General features: G+C 36.7%; 1 protein-coding gene and 1 pseudogene across 3 annotated transcripts in view; one reads left to right on the top strand and one right to left on the bottom strand.

The window, feature by feature from the left end:
- The window catches only part of GRID2 (glutamate ionotropic receptor delta type subunit 2), a 1603946-nt gene that overhangs the window by 795193 nt on the left and 783787 nt on the right, over window positions 1–24966 (top strand). For all 3 annotated transcript variants that reach the window (XM_051819557.3, XM_051819556.3, XM_002716957.6), the window contains exon 3: window positions 10455–10739. In XM_051819557.3, the coding sequence (XP_051675517.1) occupies window positions 10455–10739 (285 nt within the window). The remainder of the gene's footprint in view (window positions 1–10454; window positions 10740–24966) is intronic.
- Window positions 23063–23166, bottom strand: LOC149125103 (U2 spliceosomal RNA; annotated as a pseudogene).

Genomic DNA, 24966 nt, shown 5'->3' with positions numbered 1-24966 from the left:
ATAGCTTCAAAAGGAAAGGTAGTTATAACATACTTGAATATTAGGGGAAATTCAACAGAAAGAGGCAAACTGAAGCAGTCCTGGAAAGCGATCTATGGGAATAAATGTCAATATTAGAAAAGATGTCTGAAACTGATGATCTTAGCCTACTTATTATGATCATTCCTTTGGAAAAGAAGAACAAATTAAATTCAAATTAAGCAAAATAAAGGAAATTCTCAAAGTCAGACTATAAATCAATGAAGTAGGAAACATGAAAGCAACAGGAAAAAATCAATGAAACCAAAGCTGTTTCTTTTGGGAAATAGTAAAACTGATAAATATGCAGTTGGACTGATCAGGAGCAAAAGAAAAATGATACAAATTCCCAGTATCAGGAAAGAGAGAGGGAATATCACCACAGTTTCTATACATATTATGAAGATTATGAAGGATTATTATGAACACCTTCTTGTAAACTTAACAGCTTAGATGAAAAGGGAAAATGCCTTGAATGTCACAAACCACCAAACTTACTCAACAGGAAACAGATAAGCTGGTTTTATCTGTATCCCTTTTGGTTTGGTTTGGTTTGGTTAATGTGATATTAATACAAAGAGAATAATTGAATATAGAAAAATTTTATACTGACAAATATTCTCCTAAATGAAACTGCAGGTCCAGAAACGTTCACTGGTGTGTTCCACCCAAACATTTAAGGAAGAAATGGCTTTAATTGTCCACAAACTGTGTCAGAAAATTGAAAAGGTGTGACAGTAGTCCAGCTTATTTCTTGAGGCCAGTATTATCCTTCCAAAGATAACTTAACATTCAGAAATCAATGTATTTACACATATTACCAATTATAAACCATATCTGATGCTCAGCAAATACAAAAAAAACTTTGACAAAATCAAACATCCATTCTTGATTTTAAAAAACTCTCAAGGTCAGTGCTGTGGCATAGAGGGTGAAGCCACCACCTGCAGTGCCAGCATCCCACCTGGGCGCCAGTTCAAGCCCCAGCTGCTCCGGTTCAGATCCTGCTCTCTGCTTAATGTGCCTGGGAAAGCAGCATAAATGGCCCCTGCACCCACTTAGGTGGCCCAGATGAAGCTCCTGGATCCTGGCTTCGGATCGGCCAGTGTAAAAATACATGAAATAGAAATAAGCACCATGCAGATTAGAAATAAAAGAAGTAAAACTGCCTTAATTTGCAGATGAAATGATTGTCTATGTAGAAAATCCTGCAGAATCTACCAGAAATGAAAATAGAACAGATGACTTTAATGAGGTTTCATGATACAAAATTAATATACAAAATCTGATGTATTTCTATATTCAAGCAATGAAAATTGGAAATTTATGAAAGACTATAAAAATATAAAATACTTAGGAATGAATCTGACAAAAGAACTGCAAGATCTATAACACTGAATTCTATAAAATATTGCTTAGAGAAATTTTAAAAGACCTAAATAAATGAAGCTATGCACCATAGTTATGAATTAGAAGAGAGTATGGTTAAAATGTCAGAAACACCTTTCTGTGTAGGAATGGAGACTGCTGGAGAAATAAAGGATAAATAAGATGGTGGCAGCAGAGTGAAAGATAGCAGGAAGCTATGATAGCAAGAAATAGGAGCTGGAAACAAGTGTGAAAATATTATGGTGGTCACATCATAAGAATTTTATATGCCAATGCCAGAATCGGGGCTTTTTCTTGAAGAATTTGTAAGTCCTTGATAGTTTTATCTGTTTTTCACTTTTAATTTTAAAATAGTTTCAGATTCACAAAAAAGCTACAAAAGGAGTGCAAAGAATTCCTGTAACTCCCTCACCCCATACTCCTACTGTTAACCTCTTATAAAATCATAATAAAGTGGTCATTCAATTAAAGTTGATACAGACTTTTCTTCAACATTCACTAACTTATGTACTAATCCTTTTTTTTTTCCTGCTCTGGGATTCTTGTCTAGGTCTTGTGTAGTTCTCTTTCCTCCTATTCATCCTTAGATTTCACCTGTCTATAATAGTTCATCTCTTCTCTATTGTTGATCTTCAAATTATGGAAATTGTATAATGATTTTTTAAAAAAATAGATATTTGTAGTGAGGTTGAATGAATGAAAGTCAAGTTGATAGCTGTGAAATCATACCATCTTGAAGACAGCTTTATTAGTTGTAAAATGATTAAATTAGTGAATTGCCAATAGATGCTTCAAGAAGAGAATAACTTTGAAAATATTTAGGAAGTAGAATTAGCAGTATGTACAAATTAAGTTGATATGGAAGATGGGAAATAAAGGAGAAAATAATTGAGAATGACTCCTTAGTTTTGGTGATGACATTATGGATAGATGCTATGTAAAATTATTACTATTTTTTCTTTCTGGATCTTACTCTTACAAAAACATAAACACTGTTTTTTTTTTAGTCAGGATCTTGTTCTTTTTACAGGATATAAATTTCTGTTATACAGTAAATATTATGTCAGCTTGAAAAATGCCTGTTCTGAACTCAAGATATTTTTTATTATAAAAAACAATATCCACAGCTCCTAGAATTTCTAGAAAATGGCAGAAAAACTTTCTTTTCTATTTTTTTTTTTTGACAGGCAGAGTGGACAGTGAGAGAGAGAGACAGAGAGTAAGGTCTTCCTTTGCCATTGGTTCACCCTCCAATGGCCGCCACAGCCAGCGCACTGCGCTGATCCGATAGCAGGAGCCAGGAGCCAGGTGCTTTTTCCTGGTCTCCCATGGGGTGCAGGGCCCAAGCACCTGGGCCATCCTCCACTGCACTCCCTGGCCACAGCGGAGAGCTGGCCTGGAAGAGGGGCAACCGGGACAGAATCCGGCGACCCGACCGGGACTAGAACCCGGTGTGCTGGCGCCGCTAGGTGGAGGATTAGCCTAGTGAGCTGCGGTGCCGCCTTTTTTCTTTTTTTTTAACTTTTATTTAATGAATATAAATTTCCAAAGTACAGCTTATGGATTACAATGGCTTCCCCCCCATAACATCCCTCCCACCCGCAACCCTCCCCTTTCCCACTCCCTCTCCCTTTCCATTCACATCAAGATTCATTTTCGTTTCTCTTTATATACAGAAGATCAGTTTAGCTTACATTAAGTAAAGATTTCAACAGTTTGCTCCCACACAGAAACATAAAGTGAAAAATACTGTTTGAGTACTAGTTATAGCCTTAAATCTCAATGTACAGCACACTAAGGACAAAGATCCTACATGAGGAGTAAGTGCACAGTGACTCCTGTTGTTGACTTAACAAATTGACACTCTTGTTTATGGCCTCAGTAATCACCCTAGGCTCTTGTCATGAGCTTCCAAGGCTATGGAAGCCCCCTGAGTTCACTGACTCTGATCATATTTAGACAAGGCCATGGTCAAAGTGGAAGTTCTTTCCTCCCTTCAGAGAAAGGTACCTCCTTCTTTGATGACCGGTTCTTTCCATCTTTCCACTGGGATCTCACTCGCAGAGATCTTTCATTTAGTTTTTTTTTTTTTTTTTTTTTTTTTTTTTCCCCCCCCAGAGTGTCTTGGCTTTCCATGCCTGAAATACTCTCACGGGCTTTTCAGTCGGATCCGCATGCCTTAAGGGCTGATTCTGAGGCCAGAGTGCTGTTTAGGACATCTGCCATTCTATGAGTCTGTTGTGTATCTCACTTCCCATGTTGGATCATTCCCTCCCTTTTTTATTCTATCAGCTAGTATTTGCAGACACTATTCTTGTTTATGTGCTCCCTTTGGTTCTTAGTCCTATCATTATGATCAATTGTGAACAGAAATTGATCACTGGGACTAGGGAGATGGCATTGGTACATGCCACCTTCATGGGATTCAATTGGAATCCCCTGGTATGTTTCTAACTCTACCGTTTGAGGTAAGTCAGCTTGAGCATGTCCCGAATTGCACATCTCTTCCCTCTCTTATTCCCACTCTTATATTTAACAGTGATCACTTTTCAGTTAAGTTTCAGCACTTAAGAAGAATTGTGTATTGATTACAGTATTCAACCAAAAGTATTAAGTAGAACAAACAAACAAAAAATACTAAGAGGGATAACATATCAAGTTGCTCCTCAACAGTCAGGGTGAGGGCTGATCAAGTCACTGTTTCTCATTTTTTTGACAGGCAGAGTGGACAGTAAGAGAAAGAGACAGAGAGAAAGGTCTTCCTTTTTCCGTTGGTTCACTCTCTAAGTGTCCGCTACGGCCAGCACATTGCCGCCAGTGCACTGCGCTGATCCGAAGCCAGGAGCCAGGTGCTTCCTCCTGGTCTCCCATGGTGTGCAGGGCCCAAGGACCTGGGCCATCCTCCACTGCACTCCTGGGCCACAGCAGAGAACTGGCCTGGAAGAGGAGTAACCGGGACAGAATCCGGTGTGCCGGCGCCACAGGCAGAGGATTAGCCTAGTGAGCTGAGGCGCTGGTCGAAAAACTTTCAAACACAAACATATAACATGATCTGGATTATCATTGTTGTCACAATTAGGTTTAATCTTTCGATTTTCCTGACTGACAAAGATAAAGATGAAACTTCACCAGTATGACACAAATATCCCCTTCTGAAGTCATCGGGTTCCCTGTGATCTGAATGCTACACCTGCCATCCTCAGTTATGGAGGATAGGGTGGGGTAGATATTGTTTTACATAAACTCATCATTCTATAAATCTGCAGGCTATGCAAAAAGAACTTTATGAGCATAATATGGAGCCAAACATTACTGAAAGTAAAAGAATTTTATTCTATAATAACTTAAAAACATTTGAAGAGCTAAATAAATTTTAAGTAGGTTTAATGTACAAGACTAAAGGTTCATATTTAGCATATAAATTAGAGATAAAGGGTAAACTAAAATTTGGAAAGTTATCCTTCAATTTAATAATGTACTGTTTTTATTATGATTCTTTAAACATTGATTGAGACAAATGCTAGTTGATGCATTTGCACTTCATGACCTATAAAGCAAGCTGATTTTCAACATGCTATGTCAAGGAGTGCAATTAGTTTTAAATATTAATTTTCCCCTACTTTTCGAAAAAGTGAAAACAGATTTTGAGGTCATCTGAAAAATTTTGAGGACATCAAGAAATTAAAATAAGAGAGTTAAATTTTTGTTGTTGTGTTTTACTGTGTTACTCAATCCAGTACTTCCTCTGCAGTTTTAATGCTAATGTAACCAGAAGAGATCCCTATTAATAATGAAAAACTAACAACTTTCACCCAAATAAATACCATAAGTAGATAATATAACTTAATGAAAGGCCACAATCTGGAAATTATATATTTACTGGGAAACTCACGATCAACCTTTTTGCTGCATTACCCCATTGTGGAAGGGAAAGGCGAAGCAAGAGAGAAGCAAGATCCTGTCAAATTCATCCTAGTATAAGGATCCTGCTCCCCTGATAACAGCATTAATTCATGCAGAGGGCAGTGCCCTCATGACCCAGTCACCACCCATTAGACCCCAGGATCACTACTTTGGGGGTCAAGTTTCTAACACTGAACTTTGGGGAACACATTAAAACCATAGCAATCAATGAATAAAATGTACCAAAGCTCTGCTGTGACATAAAATCTTTGGAATAAGTTATATGAGGACAAATTGGTCAATATAAATAAGTCACAAAAGGAACTCCTAAGGAATACAGATACCCAAGAAGCATGCTGCCGTCCAAATACAGTTCACCAAGTTCTCACTGAGTTTTCAATAATAGCTTATCAATTCCCAAACCCTTTACAGATTTTATTTTTAATCTCATTTTACTTAATAAGAAAAGAGGAGTCAAATTGTTTAACTTCAAAAATTAAAAAAAAAGATATTGCACTTGAATTATCACTTAACTAAATTTATATAACCAATTAGATTTCCATAACTGCCGAATGACCAGAAGGAGGAAGAGTTGCTAATTGCAATTACTATTAAAGGGGGGGGGGGGTAGACTTCCAGCAGTTTAGGTGTAGAATCCAACATCTTTGATAGCATTACATCTCAAACAGCTGGAGTCACAAAACCAGCAGTGTTCCAAACGGTCTCTGTATATGGCTCTGTGTGTGTGTGTGTGTGTGCATGTACTTCAAACAAATAAGTCACAGAGCTTGAGATAATAATAGTAAAGAATCACTGAGAACTCCTTGGCTTTTATTCCTTCATTTAAAAAAAAGTGTGGTGTGCACTCACGCTCTGATCTTCTAAATTCACTTCTTAAATATATCTAAATAGCTGAGAAATGCATTCTAGGGAACTAAAACTCTAAATACTTCAGTCTTTTTTTTAACAGTCAAGACTACAACTTATAAAAGGTACACTGTCTCCCTAAGCTTTGCTTCTGTTTTTAGGGTAATCTTTTTTTTTTTTTTTTATTCCTCAATTGTCTCTTCAGATGTCATGAATTATAGTCTCTTTTTTAATGCCAACCTTCACCTACAGTCTTATACAGACTGGGATCCAGAGCAAGTCAATTTGTTTCTTCTGTAGTGTAACCAGCATGTTGTATTAGTGTAATAGGAGAAAATGCATGTCAAAAACATCCTTGAGTGGGAAATGATGGCTTACCTTGTAGACCCATTTTGCTATGTGCCCAATTGGGATTGAGTTTTGAGTCACTCAGTGCAGAGTCATTTTAGGTGTCTGAGCTCTTCCTTCCCTCATGGGTGGATGTACTCCTCTTTTCATCAACATACAGAAGACTTCACTGTTCAGATCTCCTCTATGGAGAGCTCTGTCTTATCTTTGCTATGCAAAATTTTGAAGTTACGAACAAAAGATATTCCATGGAGTGCTGGGAGTATAGTGGTGAGGATAGTTGCCTTGAAAAGCTCTTTCCTTGTCTTTTCCTTGTTGTGGTGAAAAGGGCAGTGGGCCACAGGTTGGAGATCTGGGTCTGCCATTGTTTTGAAGGTGTGTTTGTGGTTACTGGACTAGTGGAGCAATAGGGTCGGGTCTGAGTACTGTAACAGAGATGCCCATCTCTGTCCTGCAGGACACCTCTTTACAGTCTCTGCAGGAGAAAACTCAAAAAATGATTCTAGCCCTTTTTCTTATTGAGTCTCAGAATCTTTCTCAAAATAGTCTTCCAGAATGTGAACTTAACAAGAAGTCATGGTTAGAACTGGTTTTTCATCATTGGACTGCATGATCTCAAAAGTACCTTTCAGATCTAGTATTATGTTTTCTGACTGCAGTGTTCAGTGATTCCTATTTTGATTTTATAAGGAAATTAAATTATCATTGCTAATATGCATGGTAAGTTGGGTAATGCCACATAGTAACATAACACATTTGCTTAAAAATGACTGGTTATATATTTTCTTCATTTATGGTGTTACTAACAAGGAAGTGAGTAGGAAATAGAAAAGTCTCCCTTTACCTTCCTCCAACACCCTCTAAGACCTCCAGAGGATGCTTGAAACAAGGGATAGTTGCAACTCTTGTATATACTATTTTATATTATGTTTTTTCACTATATACATAACTGTAATAGAGTATAATTTATAAATTAGTCATAACATGAGATTAATAAGAAAATAATTAATGATAAAATGGAATAATTCCAAGTATATTCTGTAATAAAACTGGTATGTCTCTCTTTCAAAATACTTTTATGGTCCTACATTTACCCTTTCTTCTGGTGATAATGTGAGATTATACAGTACTCACCTAATGACATGAGGTGAATCCTATAGACATTGGGCTCCTATTGACCTTCTTACTTGAATGCAAGCACTAAGATATCTTGATGATCATTTCATTACCAAGAAAGCTACCAAATCATTAATGGATGGGTGAAATATACCACATGGATATGCTAGACAAGGACTCGGGTCCCAGTTTGGATGGCACAGGATAGCACAAGAGTTCCTCACACTACTCGGAGTGTTACACACTTTGAACTTCTGTATTGCTTCTTTCCGAATTGTGCTTCTAATATCTCCCAACCACAGTTAGCTCTTGGTAACTAAAAGTGCAAAAAACAAAACTGAAGATGAGGGGAACACCTGAATTATAGTTGATTAGAAGAAATAAGATTAAATACCAACATTATGATTGATTAATATGTAACCTTCCATTTTGAGTTGATCCGTCTAAGACAAAAGTTTAAAACAGACAATTTTTGTAATGTTAATATGTGACAGAAAATGAAAACTAAATTTTGTACAAAATGGTCACACTTGTAGTTTATAACTTTTGTGATACAAATATCTAAAGTGTTATATTTTTTCTCTTGAAATTAATGTAATCTAAAGGTTGAGTTCAATAGTATATACATTAAAGCATGCTTCTCATTTTGATTTTAAATGTTAAATTAGCCAACATTTTAAACAAAGTATTTCAAGTGAATTTGCTTTGATACCTCAGTAATAGTCATATTACAATAATGAAAAAATACTTTTGACCAGACTTTATGCACAAATTCATTGAAATTGTAAGTATAAAAACCCATTGCTGGCCGGTGCCACGGCTCCTATTGAGCTAGTCCTCTGCCTCCGGTGCCAGCACACGGGGTTCTAGTCCCGGTCGGGGCACCGGATTCTGTCCCGGTTGCCCCTCTTCCAGGCCAGCTCTCTGCTGTGGCCCGGGAGTGCAGTGGAGGATGGCCCAAGTGCTTGGGCCCTGCACCCCATGGGAGACCAGGAGAAACACCTGGCTCCTGGCTTCGGATCAGCACAGCGCGCCGGCTGCGGCGGCCATTGGAGGGTGAACCAATGGCAAAGGAAGACCTTTCTCTCTGTCTCTCTGTGTCCACTCTGCCTGTCAAAAAAAAGAAAAATGGTGTCTTTAAGCATTAAATTCATAAACATGAGTAGAATGTGTAATTTTCACTAGAACTTCAACCTCAATCTGTTACAGTCCAAGAAGCATTCATCTTTGAGCTATCTTTCAAATGTATTTAAAAACCAATATAACTCTCTCATTAAACAATATTTGAAAAATATGTCTCTAGTGATTACTCATTTATCTTATATGTATTGGTTCGCTTAACATGAATCATAATACATTTATATGATTTTGTATGATCATCATTGGTATGGTGCTTCTAAACATGCAGTTAAACTATCCTTAATTACCTGTTCAATTAATTGAAGTACTTCCCTTCTACATGTTCTTTAAGTTTTACAAGAATTATGTAAAACATATTTATAATAAAGTATGAGTGCTGAAATTTTATGACTTTCCAAAACAGCAGAGCTTCTCAAATGGAAATAATTTTGGCTTTATTCTTTCTGAATTTATTTTTGAATTTACTTCTGACCTTTTACCTTCAAACACAGCCATTCTGAAGCATCATTTCTTGACTTCTGTATGTGTTATGTTTTAGTATTTATTTGTAATTTACATTTGAATCTGAGCTAAGTGCATATTCAGCTATGGAAATAAAACAGGAATCATCAGCCATAGAGTAGAAATTATTAATTTTCCATCTGGGTACCAGAATTAGATAATTTCTTAAATTTAGTGTTTGATTTGACCAAAAGTTTCTGAATGAACAGAATATTATGATATTTTCAGTTTATTGAGAAAGACAAAGTGTCAAAAATTCTGAGATACTAGAATAGCTCTTCATGTTTTCTGCAGCCAGATATGCTCTTTTTAAAAGAAAAGGGATTTATTTATTTATTATTTAGTTATTTATTTGAAAGTCAGAGTTACAGTGAGACATAGAGAATATGAGAGACAGACAGAGAGATTCTATCTGCTGATTCACTTCCCAAATGGCTACAATGAACAGGGCCGGTCCAAGCCAAACCCAGGAGCAGGAGTTTCTTCTGGGTCTCCCACTTGGGTTGGGTACTTGCCCAAGCACTAGGGCCATCTTCCACTTCTTTCCCAGGTGCATTATTAGGGAGCAGGATCTCAAGCAGAGTAGCCAGGCCTTGAACCAGTGTCCGTATGGGATGCCGGCACTGCAGGCAGTGGCCTCACCCGCTGTGCCACAGTGCTGGCCCCAGATATACTTTCCTCTAACCCTGCATGTTTGCTTCATTCATCCATTCATCAGTTTGTATAGTGTCTACTTTTTGAAATCTTGTATTCATTGCATACTCAGGAAGGAATTCCCTTTTCCTGAGTCACAAATTGATAATAATACAATTATAAATTCATAATTGAAAAAGTTTAGCCATCACTAATTGTCTGGCTATCATGTGAGAGGCAAATGACAGACAATGTATTAGCTCTAATCTTTCCAGTATTCCAGAAAGACTAGTACTACATTGACCTCTTTATGGATGATGGAACCAAGTCCAGAAAAGCTGAGTTCTTTACACAATGTCACATAGCTAATTGAGCTGAATTCCAACAGCATCTTGTCATTTAAAGTCGTCCTTATGTAGTGTGTTCTTTATAAAATATTGCATGGTTATATGTCTTTGAAAGCTTTATCCACTGCTTTTCAAAAAGGGACACCATTTGGAACCTATTGTCATCTTGAATATTATTGTGCTTTATTGCAGCCTGTGAACTTATGAATCAAGGCATCTTGGCCCTGGTCAGCTCCATTGGCTGCACATCAGCAGGGTCCCTCCAGTCTCTGGCAGATGCCATGCATATTCCTCATCTCTTCATTCAGCGCTCAACAGCTGGGACCCCAAGAAGTGGCTGTGGACTCACCAGGAGCAGCAGGAATGATGACTACACCCTGTCAGTCCGCCCTCCTGTCTACTTGAATGATGTTATCCTAAGAGTGGTCACAGAATATGCCTGGCAGAAATTCATCATATTCTACGACAGTGAATATGGTAAGTGTTGTAGCTTCCATGACTCTTGTGGCTGAAGTTTGCATAAGAAGCAAATGCAGAAAATTTTCCAAGGTGCTTGCTCATTTTTTTTATAGTTGTCTTGTCATACTCTTCTTACAACCAACAGCTTTGTTAATTACAATGAGTTCAGTTGCTTTGTTTAAATCCCTTTGAAGTTAAATTTAAAAATAAATAGTGTACATAATACTCAGCTTACAAGTGTTTCCAAAGGTTATCTGACTCCAGTATATCTTGATTTTTTTAAATAAAAGGAATTCAGAAGAGAATACTGTCTTTCCCCTTTAAATACACACACACACATACATATATAGTTTCAATATAATGGACAAGTTTAGATAGATCCTAGAACACTGAAAAAGATTATCTCTTTTTGTTTACTAGTTAAAAGGTGATATGGCGCATCTTATTTACACCTTTGCATTGACTGTAAATGTACCTCTTTGGAGGCACTGACATTACTCTGTAGCTTGCATTGCATATTGTCTGTCATAAGGAATCTTACAAAAGTACTGGATTACATAAAATCATTTAAATTTGTTTAATCTTCCCAAATAACACACAAAGTAGTGTCCCTAAATTTACCATAATTTAAGAGCATGCTTTGTCTCAATATATTTGCTTATGTTATGTTAAGAAAAATAAGAAAAAATCACACTGTTGTTTAAATTTATTTTTTTCTCAGTATATCTGTTTAATAGAGTGATCCCAGAGATCCTCAGATATAGTATTCCTCTTGGATTTGGCATGAGGGGCTGGCAATGGACGGGCGATGGGCATGGTCACATCGGAGAAACAAGCATCCCAGTGAAGAATGCACCCTTTGAGACTTGCTTTTCTTAGAGGTTATGTGTTAAGGAGGAATCTCAAAAAATATTTCATTATGGCCAACTCTAGTTTTTCATTTTTTGTCCCAGGAAGTCAGAGAGGATTTCATCTTCTGTAGTACCCCTTATTTTTCTTAGTAAACAAGCATTAAAAAATAGCTGCTTTTTTTTGTTCATCATCTACTCAGCATTGTGAACAATATTGGAAAACGGTTACACAAGAGAAGGCCAGAAAATTCCATCAATGGAACTAAGAACAAATAAGGCTGACAGAAATCTGGGAAGCAATAAATAAAGAGTCCCAGGGACTCCCAGAGAGGGAGAGAAAGTGGCAGTTACATTTAGCCCTAAATTGACAAAGGTTGCATGAGGTTGGGCAGCCAGAGTCCCTTCAATCTGATGTGTAGGCTTCAGCCAAAGTCTGTAGCACTCTTCAGAAATTAAAGGCCCTGTCTCCAGGACGGAAATCTGTGTTTTTGTTACTTAATTCACATTATTTAGGGTCCACGGAACAAAGACAAAGAGACTAAAATGAACAAAATAAACAAAAAAGGCATAAAAATAATTGGCACATCAGTAAAAATAATGACTGAAATCACACAAATCTAAAATCCACTGGTAGAATTATTTGGTGAACTCCATAAACTCTCCCTGGAACTAACATACTGACTATCCCTTTAACTGTTTTCTTCCTGAAAGATTATTTATAGCATTTATAACCTGAAATGATGTTCTTATGTCTCTGATCAAACATAATATGCTAGGATGGATTTTGGAACCCCCTAGATCTTTCTTTAAGGGGAAAAAACACTTTGCAGATAGTAGTATTATAATAGTCCTGTAAAAAGAATGGAAAAGTGGTTTTTGATCAAGGCATGTGCATCTCATTAAAATGAGTTATATTCTTTGATTATAAATGCCCATGGGGAAAGAAAATCTCTTGTTAGCTTATTTCTCGGTCCTGCAGGGATCTCAGTCAGGGAATTCTTGTAAGAGAAGACATTCTTATTATTGATGTGATAAATGCGTTTTTGAAAATGTACACTAAACAGTCAAAGAATAGTTTATACACAATTCATTCTCCTTAGTTTTCCTTTGAGTAAATAAGTTTCTTTAATCACAGAGTCCTGTAACAGACTGAGTTCTCTATTAGATACAGGGTTAGTTTTAGGAATGATAAAAAACATTTTCCTTTAGTGATAAGCTTGCTTTTCATTTATTTACCTTAATAATTCATGGAAAATTATCCTGCTTCCAACATTAAAATTATTTCCCATAATACCCTGTTTAGTGGAAGAAAATGTCCCTTTGATACTTAATAATAAATCTTGTTAGTAAAGAACTCTGCTGAAATCCAAAATAAACATTAAGATATCCAAAACCTTATACCCTGAGAAGGCTACATATATTTGCAGATCCATTCATCAGTGGCATCGGTTTAAGTTCAAGCATTGGAATTACAATTGATTTTTATCTTGGTTATCAGGAATTTCTTTCATTAAGGAATGGATTAAGCATCATCTATGGATGGAATCAGGCAGCCTGCTGGGGCCAAATGTTATTAAAGTTGCATTTTGCTTAGAAAAAGGTACTTTAATAAAAAAAAAAAAAAAGGAAAGAAAGACTCAGGCATCTATGTTCAGTTAATTAAAGACAATTTTTTTTTCCCCAAAGCAGTTAATTTTGATTAAGGACACAGTATAAAAGTCTACTTTAAAGTCCCTAACAAAGAAAATTCACATCTTTGATTCTGTGTACGTGGATAAAAAGAGTAAAAGAATGTGAAAACCTTATCTGAATGAATTGATTCAAGACACTTTTTAAAAGGCTTGAAAGGGGATAGAAAATGTTGAGCTTCAAGAAATGTGTCATTCAGAAAATATGCATTGCTCACTTAGTGCAATGCAAAGTATGAGATAAAAAGTTTTGCAAAATGTGCCTTAGCCTTTAAGAAGCTTACAATTAACAAAAGAAATAAAAATCTGTGTGTCCTTTTTAATAGAGAAAAGAGTGGGTTAAGTGTTATGAATGATGCAAAGTGAATGCCTGTGCTGTATAAAGAAAAAAAGTTTAATTTTGGCAGCCTCAGTGATTAAAGAAAGCATTATGATTGAACTTCGATCTTGATGATGAAAATTAGGTAAGGTTTTGGCCAACAATATATGAGGAACAGGCAATCCAAGATTACAGCCATTAAAATATTAAGAAGAAAATCTCTGAGTATTGTTACTCACCAGGCATGAGAATGGGTATTTTATTCAATATCATTTAATCTTTTCAACAGCCCTAGGTAGTAGTTGATTTTAGCATCACAATTTTACAAACAGGGAAACAGAAATAACTGTGGATAATTTGATCATAAAAACAGCTGAGAAATATCAGAGCTGAGGTTTAAAGTCTAACAGGGCCTCTGCTCTTAACCGTGGATAGTGACTATTTGGCAGTTGCAATGAACTACAGCCCCAGAATATAGCAACTAGGGAACATCTTATTACAGAACATGTGTCCAGTCTCTGTTCTAAGTGCCTTACATGTATTATTTTATTTTCAAAACAGGCATCAGAGGTAATTTCAAAATAAAACTCAGGTATTAGGAGGTCAGATAATTTCCAATTAACTCAAGAAACCAAAATTGAAAATCTGGATGGTCTCTCCTACTGTCCTTGCTTTCAACTATTACAGTATTGTTACACTAGAGAAATACGAATAATTCTTGACAAACTATGAAATTAAAAAAAAAAGTTCACCAATTTAATGCGTAAAATCAACTTCGTTGAAGAGAGACAATAACACCAATCCTGCTAATTGCCAACATATTAACATCAAGAAAAAAATGCCCTGTGATTTGGGGTGTCAGTTGGAAACGTGAAAATGAGACAGTCATGGAGCCAAAAGAGGCTGACCCACGTGTAGCTGATGTGGCTGCTTGCCTACATAATAAGCATCTTCCAGATCAGAAACAGAGGGTTCAGTACCCACAGCACAACAAGCTTGTCAGCCTCACATTGATGCTGGTTATTCTTGATCTCAAGGACCACAAGACAATGCACAGCAATTTAGGTGGATATTTTCCATGTAGGGGGCTTGCATGATAGCTAAGGAAGCCTGAGCTTGGGGAATCTGTTTGCTTTCAAAAGTTGCAATAGCACATGAGGCCCATGAGGAAGAGGTGGAGAAGAATATGATACGATGATATATTATATATAATAGTGCAATGCTATTCAGTCTCTTTCGACAACATTCTTGGCTTGGCTACTAGCACAATTCTCTATGAAGTTGCCATTCCTCTGATTAATGTGAATGACAGAGACATGGATCAGATCCATTCAATTTTTCTCATCTGCTTTTATTTAAGGATACTACAAGCAATATTTTAATGAGTAGGAATTATTCTCAACCTGGTCTGCCAGGGTCCTGCACCCAGCCAGCTAAACAAATCCCTTGGACCATATTTTATTTTATTTTAAAATGTCAGTTGGCTTTCTGCTTAGCTTCCTTCACAAACTTTTTCACTGGGACAGAGGCATTAATTCAAGAACAACAGGATTTTCCTGTGGTTACCAAGACTGCAACTTTGCCCACAAGAAAGATGTCCCATTGATCACTGCAGTAAAACCCAGACGAAATTTTTCTAATTGGACAACTCTCAATGTAGGAAAAATGGCTGACAGGATTCACATATTACTCCACATAGAATGTCTAAATAAATAAGGATATTCTCACTTTTAAGAGATCTCTTTGGATTACTACATCATCTGCCACTGGATTTACTTAAAAGCTTGAAGGTCTCTATGACTGTACCCTAATGTGCAAGTCATATGTCTTCAGGAGGATTGTAATCTTCACATAAGAACTTTAATCTTGAAAATACTCATGGGGCCGGCACTGTGGCGCAAGTTAATGCCCTGGCCTGAAGCGCCAGCATCCCATATGGGATGCCGGTTCTAGTATAGCCTGGGAGAACAGTGGAAGATGCTTCAAGTCCTTGGGCCCCTGTACCCACATGGGAGACCTGGAAGAGGTTCCTGGCTGAGGAGTGAACCAGCAGATGGAAGATCTCTCTCTCTGTCTCTACCTCTTTCTGTAACACTGCCTGTCAAATAAATAAAAATAAATCTTTAAAAAAAAAAAAAAGAAAATACTCATGATGTTTCTGGAGTGAGAGAGGGAAGGGTTAGATAGAATACAAGCCAATGCTATCTCCACTGTGGCCTCTTTGCCAGCTAGTAGGGCTAGAAGCTCCCAAAATTCATATAAAGTAGGGTCCTGATTGTCTACTCCAGCAAACTACTGTTGGGTCTAAATCCTCTTTTCTAAAATAAAATTTCATGGGAACACAGCCATGTAGATGTATATGCATGGTGTCTGTGATTACTTTTCATGTATGATAGCAGAGTTAAACAATCATAATAGGAAAATTGTAATTCCAAGCCTAAAATATTATCATCTGGCTGCTTTAGAGATTCTTTACCAACACCTGTTCTCTGTAGCCAATCTGGTAGCTTTCTTCCAAACCTATGGAATTAATGAGAAAAAAATGGAGATGTTGACAGAGATTCTACATGAGGGGAAGGGTTTATCCCTTGCTAGTCCAGTAGAGTTATTGGTAGGATTAAAGGAATGATAATCAAACTGTGGATGGAACCACTTCTAAAGAGTGGCAGATCCAGCAGTCAGTTAAATGTAAGGCATTTATCCCTGTCTGGAAGGTCTACACCAGAGTACATTCTTTCATGAAGAAAACTCTGCCCATTATTCCAAAAGACATAGATTATTAGAGGTCTCTAGAGGCTTAAGGATGTTCTGTGCCCCGTTGTTGAAGTTACCACTCTCCCTCTACCTCCAGAAAATTGGCATGACCCATTCTAATAGATGTACTCTTACCTCTGTCTCGTTCATCTCCTTTTTACTCAGAACTTTCATCCATCATGGTCAGATGACAGAGCTACAAGGATATTTTTGTTAAACTTAGAGAGACTGATGATGTCTTTCACACTGACCTACATGGGCCATTCTAAGAGAACTTAGAAATCTGTAGGTTCGCTAACTGCTCATTATCTTTATGATCCAGAATCATTTTGCTCCCACTAGGGATTCCAGAAGGCTGAAATACAAATTAAGTCCAAAATCCTATAACCTCTATTTAGCCTGGGCTGCAACCCAGGCAGGGCTGGGGAAGAAGAAAGAAGCCTGGTAGCCAAGAATGGTGAGACCGAGATTCTGAATGGCAGAAGTCTTTATAATCTCATACCACTTCCATGGGGCTCTTAACCAAGAAAGCTATCAGGACGATATAATGCCTCCCCTAGAATATTTATATTGAGTAGGATAGCTGCCTTCCCAGGGTGTGTGGACCAGGAAAAGGTAAAGTGAGTAGACCCAAACTTCTTTATGAACCAATGTTTGAGGAGATTGTTTCAACACTAAACAGTACCAGAAGCCTGTACATAGTAGAGAAAGTGGAAAATCTGTGGAATGTCTTGACCATCAGGCCAGTTTTTGGTGACTTCTTCAAATATCTCTCAGACCACAACTGGTTCAAAAAGCTGAAACCATGATATCAATTAGATTCAAGGTCTATAATAATACCTGTCAGCTGATCTAGTTGGAATGGTAATACCAGGAACTAAAGAAATTATGAATGCCACTATTAATAATGTTGAGAAGTAGGCAGAGTCCCAAGAGCAATGTTCTTGGAGCAGGGGTGGATCTTGCCTGTGTGATGTGACATTCCTTACCAGGAGATGAGTCAGCTTTTAGCAGGAATCAAAATTACTGCAACCAGTGTTAGCCTCAGTAGCAGAAATCTAGAGTGTTTCACGTTATGCCAGGCTATGAATGCAGGTATATTGTCTTGTGTAGTACAGGCATAGACTCGGGCAACAGTGGTGCCAATCTGGGTGGTTCTGGCTCAGTCACCAGCTGAATCTAGGTGATGTCATCAGATAATGAACTTGGACTATGGGTTTCCACAAAGTACCCCAAGTACTGCCATGCTGGAATTCCACAGACATCCTCTGTATACTACTTTGTAGTTCTGTTTTTTTTTTCCAAACATTCATTCATTTATTTATTTGAAAGGCAGAGCGATACAGAGATGGAGGTGAGAGAGAGAGAGAGAGAGAGGAGAGACAGAAAACAGGGAGATCTTCCATCTGCTGGTTCAATGCTGGGCCCCAACTTTGTAGTTGTGTTGAGAAAGGAAGCCAACAGCAAATTTGCCCACTTAGGAGAGTAGCCCTAGAAACCCCAATAAACACTATCCTGTTTCAGTTCCCATTTGTTCATAAAGACCACTGTGAGTTAAGACTCTATAGAGGCAGCAATTTGCTTCAGGTATTAAATTAAGAATAAAACTCTCTTCCAAGGGTGGTATTGGATATTAGTTTACATTTGATAAAGCCAGCTTGTTGGACCCTTCCATCTTGTTTGTTGTTAAATTTAGGTGACCCTCCTCAAAATTAGAGTATCAGACTTTCTGTTTCAATAAATTCAGTTCAATATAAAGTTAATAGCTGCTTTTCAGAATGTATGTAGCTGGTAGCTGGCTTAGGAGAGCAACAAGTTGAAAATTCCCAGAAGAATCTCCAGGAGGACCTGCCTCACATCTGTATGCACTCCAGTTAGCTGAGTCTTCAGTCACACTGTCAGGAGTACACACAGAGTCTAATGTAGTGCTCTCTCCTCATCTTGGGAGAGGGGAGAAAGAGACAAAAGCTTTCCTTTACTGAAGGAGAGATTGTGAGTTTTGTATCTGCATTAAGAAACTTTGTTGGTGAGCCTGATCCTGATCTGTTGGGGTTTATCAGGCCCTTCTGTTGTCAGAGGTGTGACAATACAGCCATCAGGGCTGTTGGGACTGAAACTTCTGCCTGGGCATCCCACAGTACATCATTTACACTGTGAAAACTGTGGTTGCCATAGGGCTGAGGCAAGTACACTTAATTCTGAAAATAAATTACAGAAAAGTTTGTCACATTGCACTAGCATTTGTCTACCTAAAGTTCTTTCTAATACAGAGAAGTTCCTTGGATGTTTATGAAAACAGGAAAGGAAAAGCATACAACATACAAATTCTTATTATATGGTCAACATTAAGAAGCAGCATTAGTATATTAAGTTTTACATAGAACCCACCCAGAATGTGATATGAGCTTCCCTCTACCTACTGTGAACAGCCCCCCACCAAATAGTTGAATCTGGGCACACTCTCCTCTGCCTCCAGGACTGGAGAAGTGTTGTATCCAACAAAACCATAAATGTTTGAGACCTTCCCCTACCCAAGTTTCACAGCATGCTAAGATGGGTACAAGGCAAGAATCCTCTTTGTTAAAGCAGCTAATGTCAGGGTAGGGGTGAAAAGAGAGGGGAACTGAAGACAGGGAGAGACCTGCTGTAGAACAATTAGCAAGGTAAAAATTCTGTTGCCAGTAGCTACCACCTTGTCCACCCGAGCAAAATTCTCATAATTTAGGTCTGCCCAAAGTTCTACATCCTCCTGAGTCACAGCATTTATTTTAGTTGAGACTGATTCTTATTTTGTCCTTTGAACTTTGATACCTGAGGGAATCTATCGCTATGAATGCTGTGGAAAAGAAGACTTCAAATTTCCAAGTATTAGAAAATGATTGCGTTATGTTATTTCTTTGAGGGGCACTTGCTTCAGGAAAATACAAAGATGTTCATTTGAGTTTTGCTGTATTTCTTTAAAAATTGATTGGACTAAATGCCGACTAATGAATTTGTACTTCGTGATCTGAAAAGCAAGCTTTCACCATGCCCTGTCAAAGAATGCAGAATGATTTCAATGTAGCTCTTTCCTGTTTTTGACTGTAGAGTGGAAAGAAAAATATTTTGAGGATACCTGGAAAGTTTTGAGGTGCAGTTTGTATACATCAGGAAATTAAAGCCAACAGCACTAAATTTGTTTGGATTTTATCCTGGCACCTAGCCTAACACTGGCTCTGCACGTTTCTAGTGCAATCTTGCTAATGTAACCAGAATTTCTATTATAATAAGAAACTAACAGCTGCCAAAACATCAATATCACAAGCAGATAATTTTATTTTAATGAATGACACAATTTAAAGGTTGTAAATTTGACAGGGATCTAGAGAATGGGCACAAATTGTTGTGAGGAGGAATTCTAAACTTCAGTCTTCCTTACTTTATTACTATACCATCAGATATCCATTAACACTGGGGAATTTAAAAGGAAAAGAACATATTCTTTGGATCTAGAGGTTAGAAGTCCAAGATCAAGGTACCGAATCTGGTGTTTGTTGAGGACTTTCTTACTGCATTCACACGTGGTAGAAGGTGGAAAGGCAGAAATAGGATGAATGTTGTGTCCTCACATGACAGAACAAAGGATAAGGAACTCTCACCCCAAGTCCTCTGTAAATGAGAATTGGTCCAGTCACAAGAACTGCTTTATTAAGCCCTACCTCCCAACACTATTGCACTGGGCACTGTTTCCCACACATGAATTTTTCAACAGTCAGACCATCACAGTTATGTCTACATGCATGAGAAACATGACTCCCACACATAATACTTTCATTCCAAAAATTTAGCTCTGAGAAATCATCCTAAGATTAAACATAATGAATATCTATGTAGGAACAGGCAATTGCAAAGCATACCATCTCCAAAAGATTTCAAAGTGTATTATCAATTTTTTTTTATCCTGTAACAGTATAGATACATATTATCAATTATAGTATCTTTATTAACAAATAAGTAACTTGCAGCAAAAATTTGTAAACAATGTTGAGACAATAAATTCTAACTCTAAGTGTAGTTCGATAATAAAAGCTTGGCTCCCAATAAAAAAGATAGGATCATTTGTATTGACAAAGTATGAAAGTATGGCCAGCTAACCAAATGTTGTTAACTTAAAACCAAGGAAGAGAGACACTTATTTTTAAAACATATTTAAACATTTTAGTCATTTTTTTAATTTGAGTCTTTTTATAACCAGAGGACTTGTACTTCCCATCGTTCTAAAACTGATGGAGAACAGCTTTGAAATCCTTACTTATTTATACTTATATGAACATGTTGCTTTTTCAGTTTTTCATCAGAATATAGTTTTTCTATAAAAATGCTTAAATTGTCTGAAATGTGCTGAAAGACATAAATTTTAAGGAATATTTCTACAACAAAGCTGGTACTTATATTGATTTTAATACAGTTCATTTAATACCTGGGAGGAAGGAAGGAAGGAAAGGAAGAAGATAAGGATACTGCTGTGGTTCAACATGGTTTCTCGCCTCCAAAACTCATATTGAAACCTATATTCACTCATGGAACTGTGCCCCAATAATCTTACCTAATCAAAACCACCTCCCAGGAGACCCACTTCTAAATACTATAGTTAAATTATGTCTCCACCCTTTTAGTATCTCATAATAAGAACTAGGTTTCAACATGAGTTTTGAAGTGAATATTGGTGGCTTTTTTCAAAGAAGACAAAACAGAATGCACACATGTGTGATCACTGTCTCTTGCCATGTTTTGCCCTGTGCCACTCTGCCAACGAGAAGGTCATCTCCAGATGTAGTCCCTAGACCTTGGACCAGAGCTGTGAACCAAAGGAAATCTCCTTCTAATAGTTCTCCCAGTGTGTTATTGTGTTATTGTGTTATTGTGTTATTGTGTTATTGTGTTATTCAGAAGAGAAAACAGACTGATACAGATACATGTTCAAAAACAAAATAAAAAGAAAGGATAGTCAAAAACATCAGAGCAAATACAAAAACTGGAGCAGTATCAATAGTTTAACATACATGTAAGTGGAGAATAATCTCTGCTGATAATGAGAAAATAATAGTTGCAAAAAACCATAAAAAGGTAATATAATTCATTAGGTCATGATCTGAAGGGTGTGTATTTAATTGATATCTAAATAATATCAAGCACAGATTATTGTGAAGATGAATTCTAAACTTCAGTCTTCCTTACAGTTTTATTTACCTACCTGAAAAACACAAGTCATATTAATAGTAAGATTAAAGTTAATTAGTGTCTGTGTTGAATAAAGTGTGAATATGAAAACAAATAATTATTTTAAGAGAAAATGGCTTATAATTAGCCAAAATTGAATTGATGACATCAATTCACTTAGTTCCAGGCTTAATAACTGCAAATACGTTAATAAACAAATGGAATGAAACTTATGCCTCTATTTGAAAAAAAGAAAAGAAATAGCAAGAAAATAGCAAGAAAAGAAATAGCAAGAAACTCAACTTCCATCTTCAAAATACAGCAGAATAAAACTATACCAAACACTGAATATAAGAAAGGCGTGGGGGACCGGGAGGAGACACCTGGCTCCTGGCTTTGAATCTGCGCAGCTCTGGCCATGGTGGCCACTTGGGGAGTGAACCAAAGGAAGGAGGACCTTTCTCTCTCTCTCTCTCTCTCTCAGTGTCTAACTTTGCCTGTCAAACAAAAAAAAAAAAAAAAAGGAAGTAATAAGACTGGAAGTAAGTGAAATAGAAAGCAGATAAACAATCAAGAAAACTGATGCTGTTTAAAATTATTAGTCCTCCGAATGTATAACATATGGAAGGATTGTATCTCAACATAATAAAGGCTAAATACGACAAAGTCAAGCCATCATCGTACTGAATATGGAAAAGCTGAAAGCATTTTATCTAACATCTGGAAGTAGACCAGATGTTAGCTAACAGGAGAGTGGATGCCCACTCTCATCATTCTTATTCAGTGTATTACTGGAAGTTTTTACCCAGAGCAATCAGGCAAGAGATGAAAATAAAAGTCATACAAATCAGAAAAGATGAAGCTTAATTATCCCTGTTTGCAGATGATATGATTCTGTATATGGAAAAACCTAGAATCCACCAAAAGATTATTGAAAATTCAGTAAAGTTGCAGGTTTCAAAATCAGCATGCACAATTCAATAGCATTTTTATACATTAGTACTGTATTCACTAAAAAAGAAGCCAAGAAAGCAGTCCCATTCACAATAGCTACCAAAGTACCTTGAAACAAATTTAACCAAGTATATGAAAAGACTTCTACAGCATTAGAATTTGAAAAACATTGATGAAATAAATTGAAGTCAACACAAAAAAGTGGCAAAACTTCTAATGGTCATGAATTGGAAGAATTAATAATGTTAAAATGTCCCTGCTATGCAAAGCAATGTTCATATTAAGTGAACTCCCTATCAAAATACTGATGACATTCCTTACAGATTTAGAAAAAACAGTCCTAAAATTCAGAGAGAAGCACCAAAGATCTTTAGTAGCCAAAGCAATATATGCAAAAAGAACAAAGCTCCAAGTATCATATATACCTAGTTTCAAGAGGTGCTACAGAGCTGTTGTAACAAAAAACAGCATGGTACTGGCATAAAGACAGAAGCCTAGACCAAAGGAGCATAACAAAGAGCCCATAAATAAATCCATGATGAAATCCACCCATCAGCAAGTGAAGAGGCAATAAACAGAATGTAAGAAATTTTTTTGAAAATTATTCATCTGACAATGGATTTATATCTCGAATATATAAAGAACTCCACTTAATCTTAGCCAAAAGGCTGAGAAGCGATAAGATCAAAATTAAATAACTGAAAACAAATTTTAAGTGGCAAGTGATACAAATAAGCTGTTATCAAAAGAAGACATTCAAATGGCCAACATATATATGAAAAAATGTTCTACATCACTAGCTTTCAGGAAAATACAAGTGAAATCTTAGGGAGATGCCATCTCACATCGATTAGAATGGCTATTATCAGAAAGACAAATATGAATAAATGCTGGTGATGTGGAGAAAAAGGAACTCTTGGTCGTAGTATAAATTAGTATAGCCATTAATGAGAATAGTATGAATGTTCTTCAAAAACTAAGAGCGCATCTACATCTCATTCAGTTATCCCAGTTCTGACAGTATGTCCAAAGGAAATGAAATCACCCTATCCAAGAGAAGACCACATTCCCATGTTGATCACTACACCATTCACAATTGCTAAGATAGACAATCAACCTAAAAGTCTATCAACAAATGAATTTATACATAAAAATGCAGTATATATAGGATATCGTTTGGGACAAAATGGATGGAATTGGAGTACATAATTATGTGCGTAATGTCAAATGAAATAAGTCATACTCAGAAAAACATACTGCATGTTCTCTCTCACATATTAACATGTGGAAACAAAAAAAAGAGTCAACGTAAGTGTAGAATACTGCTTATTAGAAGTTATGAAAGGTGATGTGAGAGAACAGAGGGATGGTGGATAATGGATACAAAACAGTTCAAGAGAAGGAATGAATTCTAGTGTTCCATAACACAGTGAGGCAAGTATAGTTCACAGTAATCTGTTATATATCTTATGAGCAAATAGATCAGCTTGAAGGATCCAAACATAAAATAAGGGAAAGGATAAGGAAATATGAATTACTCAGATGTTAGGTGTACACATCCTAAAAATTCATTTTAATATCACACTGTAACCTATACATATATAATATTGTTGATTTTAAAAATTTAATATGCTTAAGGAGAAGGAAATGCTAACCACCTGATTCCATCATCACCCACTGAATATATGTGTATGAAATAATCACATCCTACCACATCTATATATACAATTAAAATAATAATTAAATTAAAGACATAAGAAATGAATACAACTTGAAAAGGAAGATATACAAAGTCTTAATTTCTCCATACATAATCATGTACATAGAAAACTCAATAAAATCTACCAAAATAAACCTTCTAAAACTTGTAAGTTAATGAGGAAGCTGATAGACAAAAATATGAATATTTAAAAATGGCTATATTCCCTATAGTAATACTAAAAAAAGTGAAATAATATGTTATCAGATACCAAGGAATAAATCTACAAATTTTGCAAAATGTTTATAATAAAAGCTGAACAAGTGGCCAGGAGAAATTAAAGATAACTACAATGGAAGGAGACATAGTAATAGTTTAGAAAATATAGTATTATTAATATACCCATATCCCATAAATTTATTTGTAGATTCATTGAAATCCCAAAAAGAACTTTAGAACTTTTTAATTATTTTCTAGACTCTTCAAAAGAAATTGACAAACTAATTCCAAAACTTGGATGCATTGTATTGTCACAAGAATCTTGAAAAAAAAAAAAAGTGAGGCCGGTGCGCGGCTCACTAGGCTAATCCTCCGCCTGTGGCGCCAGCACACTGGGTTCTAGTCCCGGTCGGGATGCCGGATTCTGTCCCAGTTGCTCCTCTTCCAGGCCAGCTCTCTGCTGTGGCCAGGGAGTGCAGTGGAGGATGGCCCAAGTGCTTGGGCCCTGCACCCCATGGGAGACCAGGAGAAGTACCTGGCTCCTGCCTTCAGATCAGTACGA

This window comes from Oryctolagus cuniculus, chromosome 8, assembly GCF_051225735.1.
Source record: "Oryctolagus cuniculus isolate XC-2025 breed Fujian yellow rabbit chromosome 8, ASM5122573v1, whole genome shotgun sequence".
Taxonomy (NCBI): domain Eukaryota; kingdom Metazoa; phylum Chordata; class Mammalia; order Lagomorpha; family Leporidae; genus Oryctolagus; species Oryctolagus cuniculus.
This window is presented reverse-complemented; position numbering and strand designations above follow the sequence as displayed.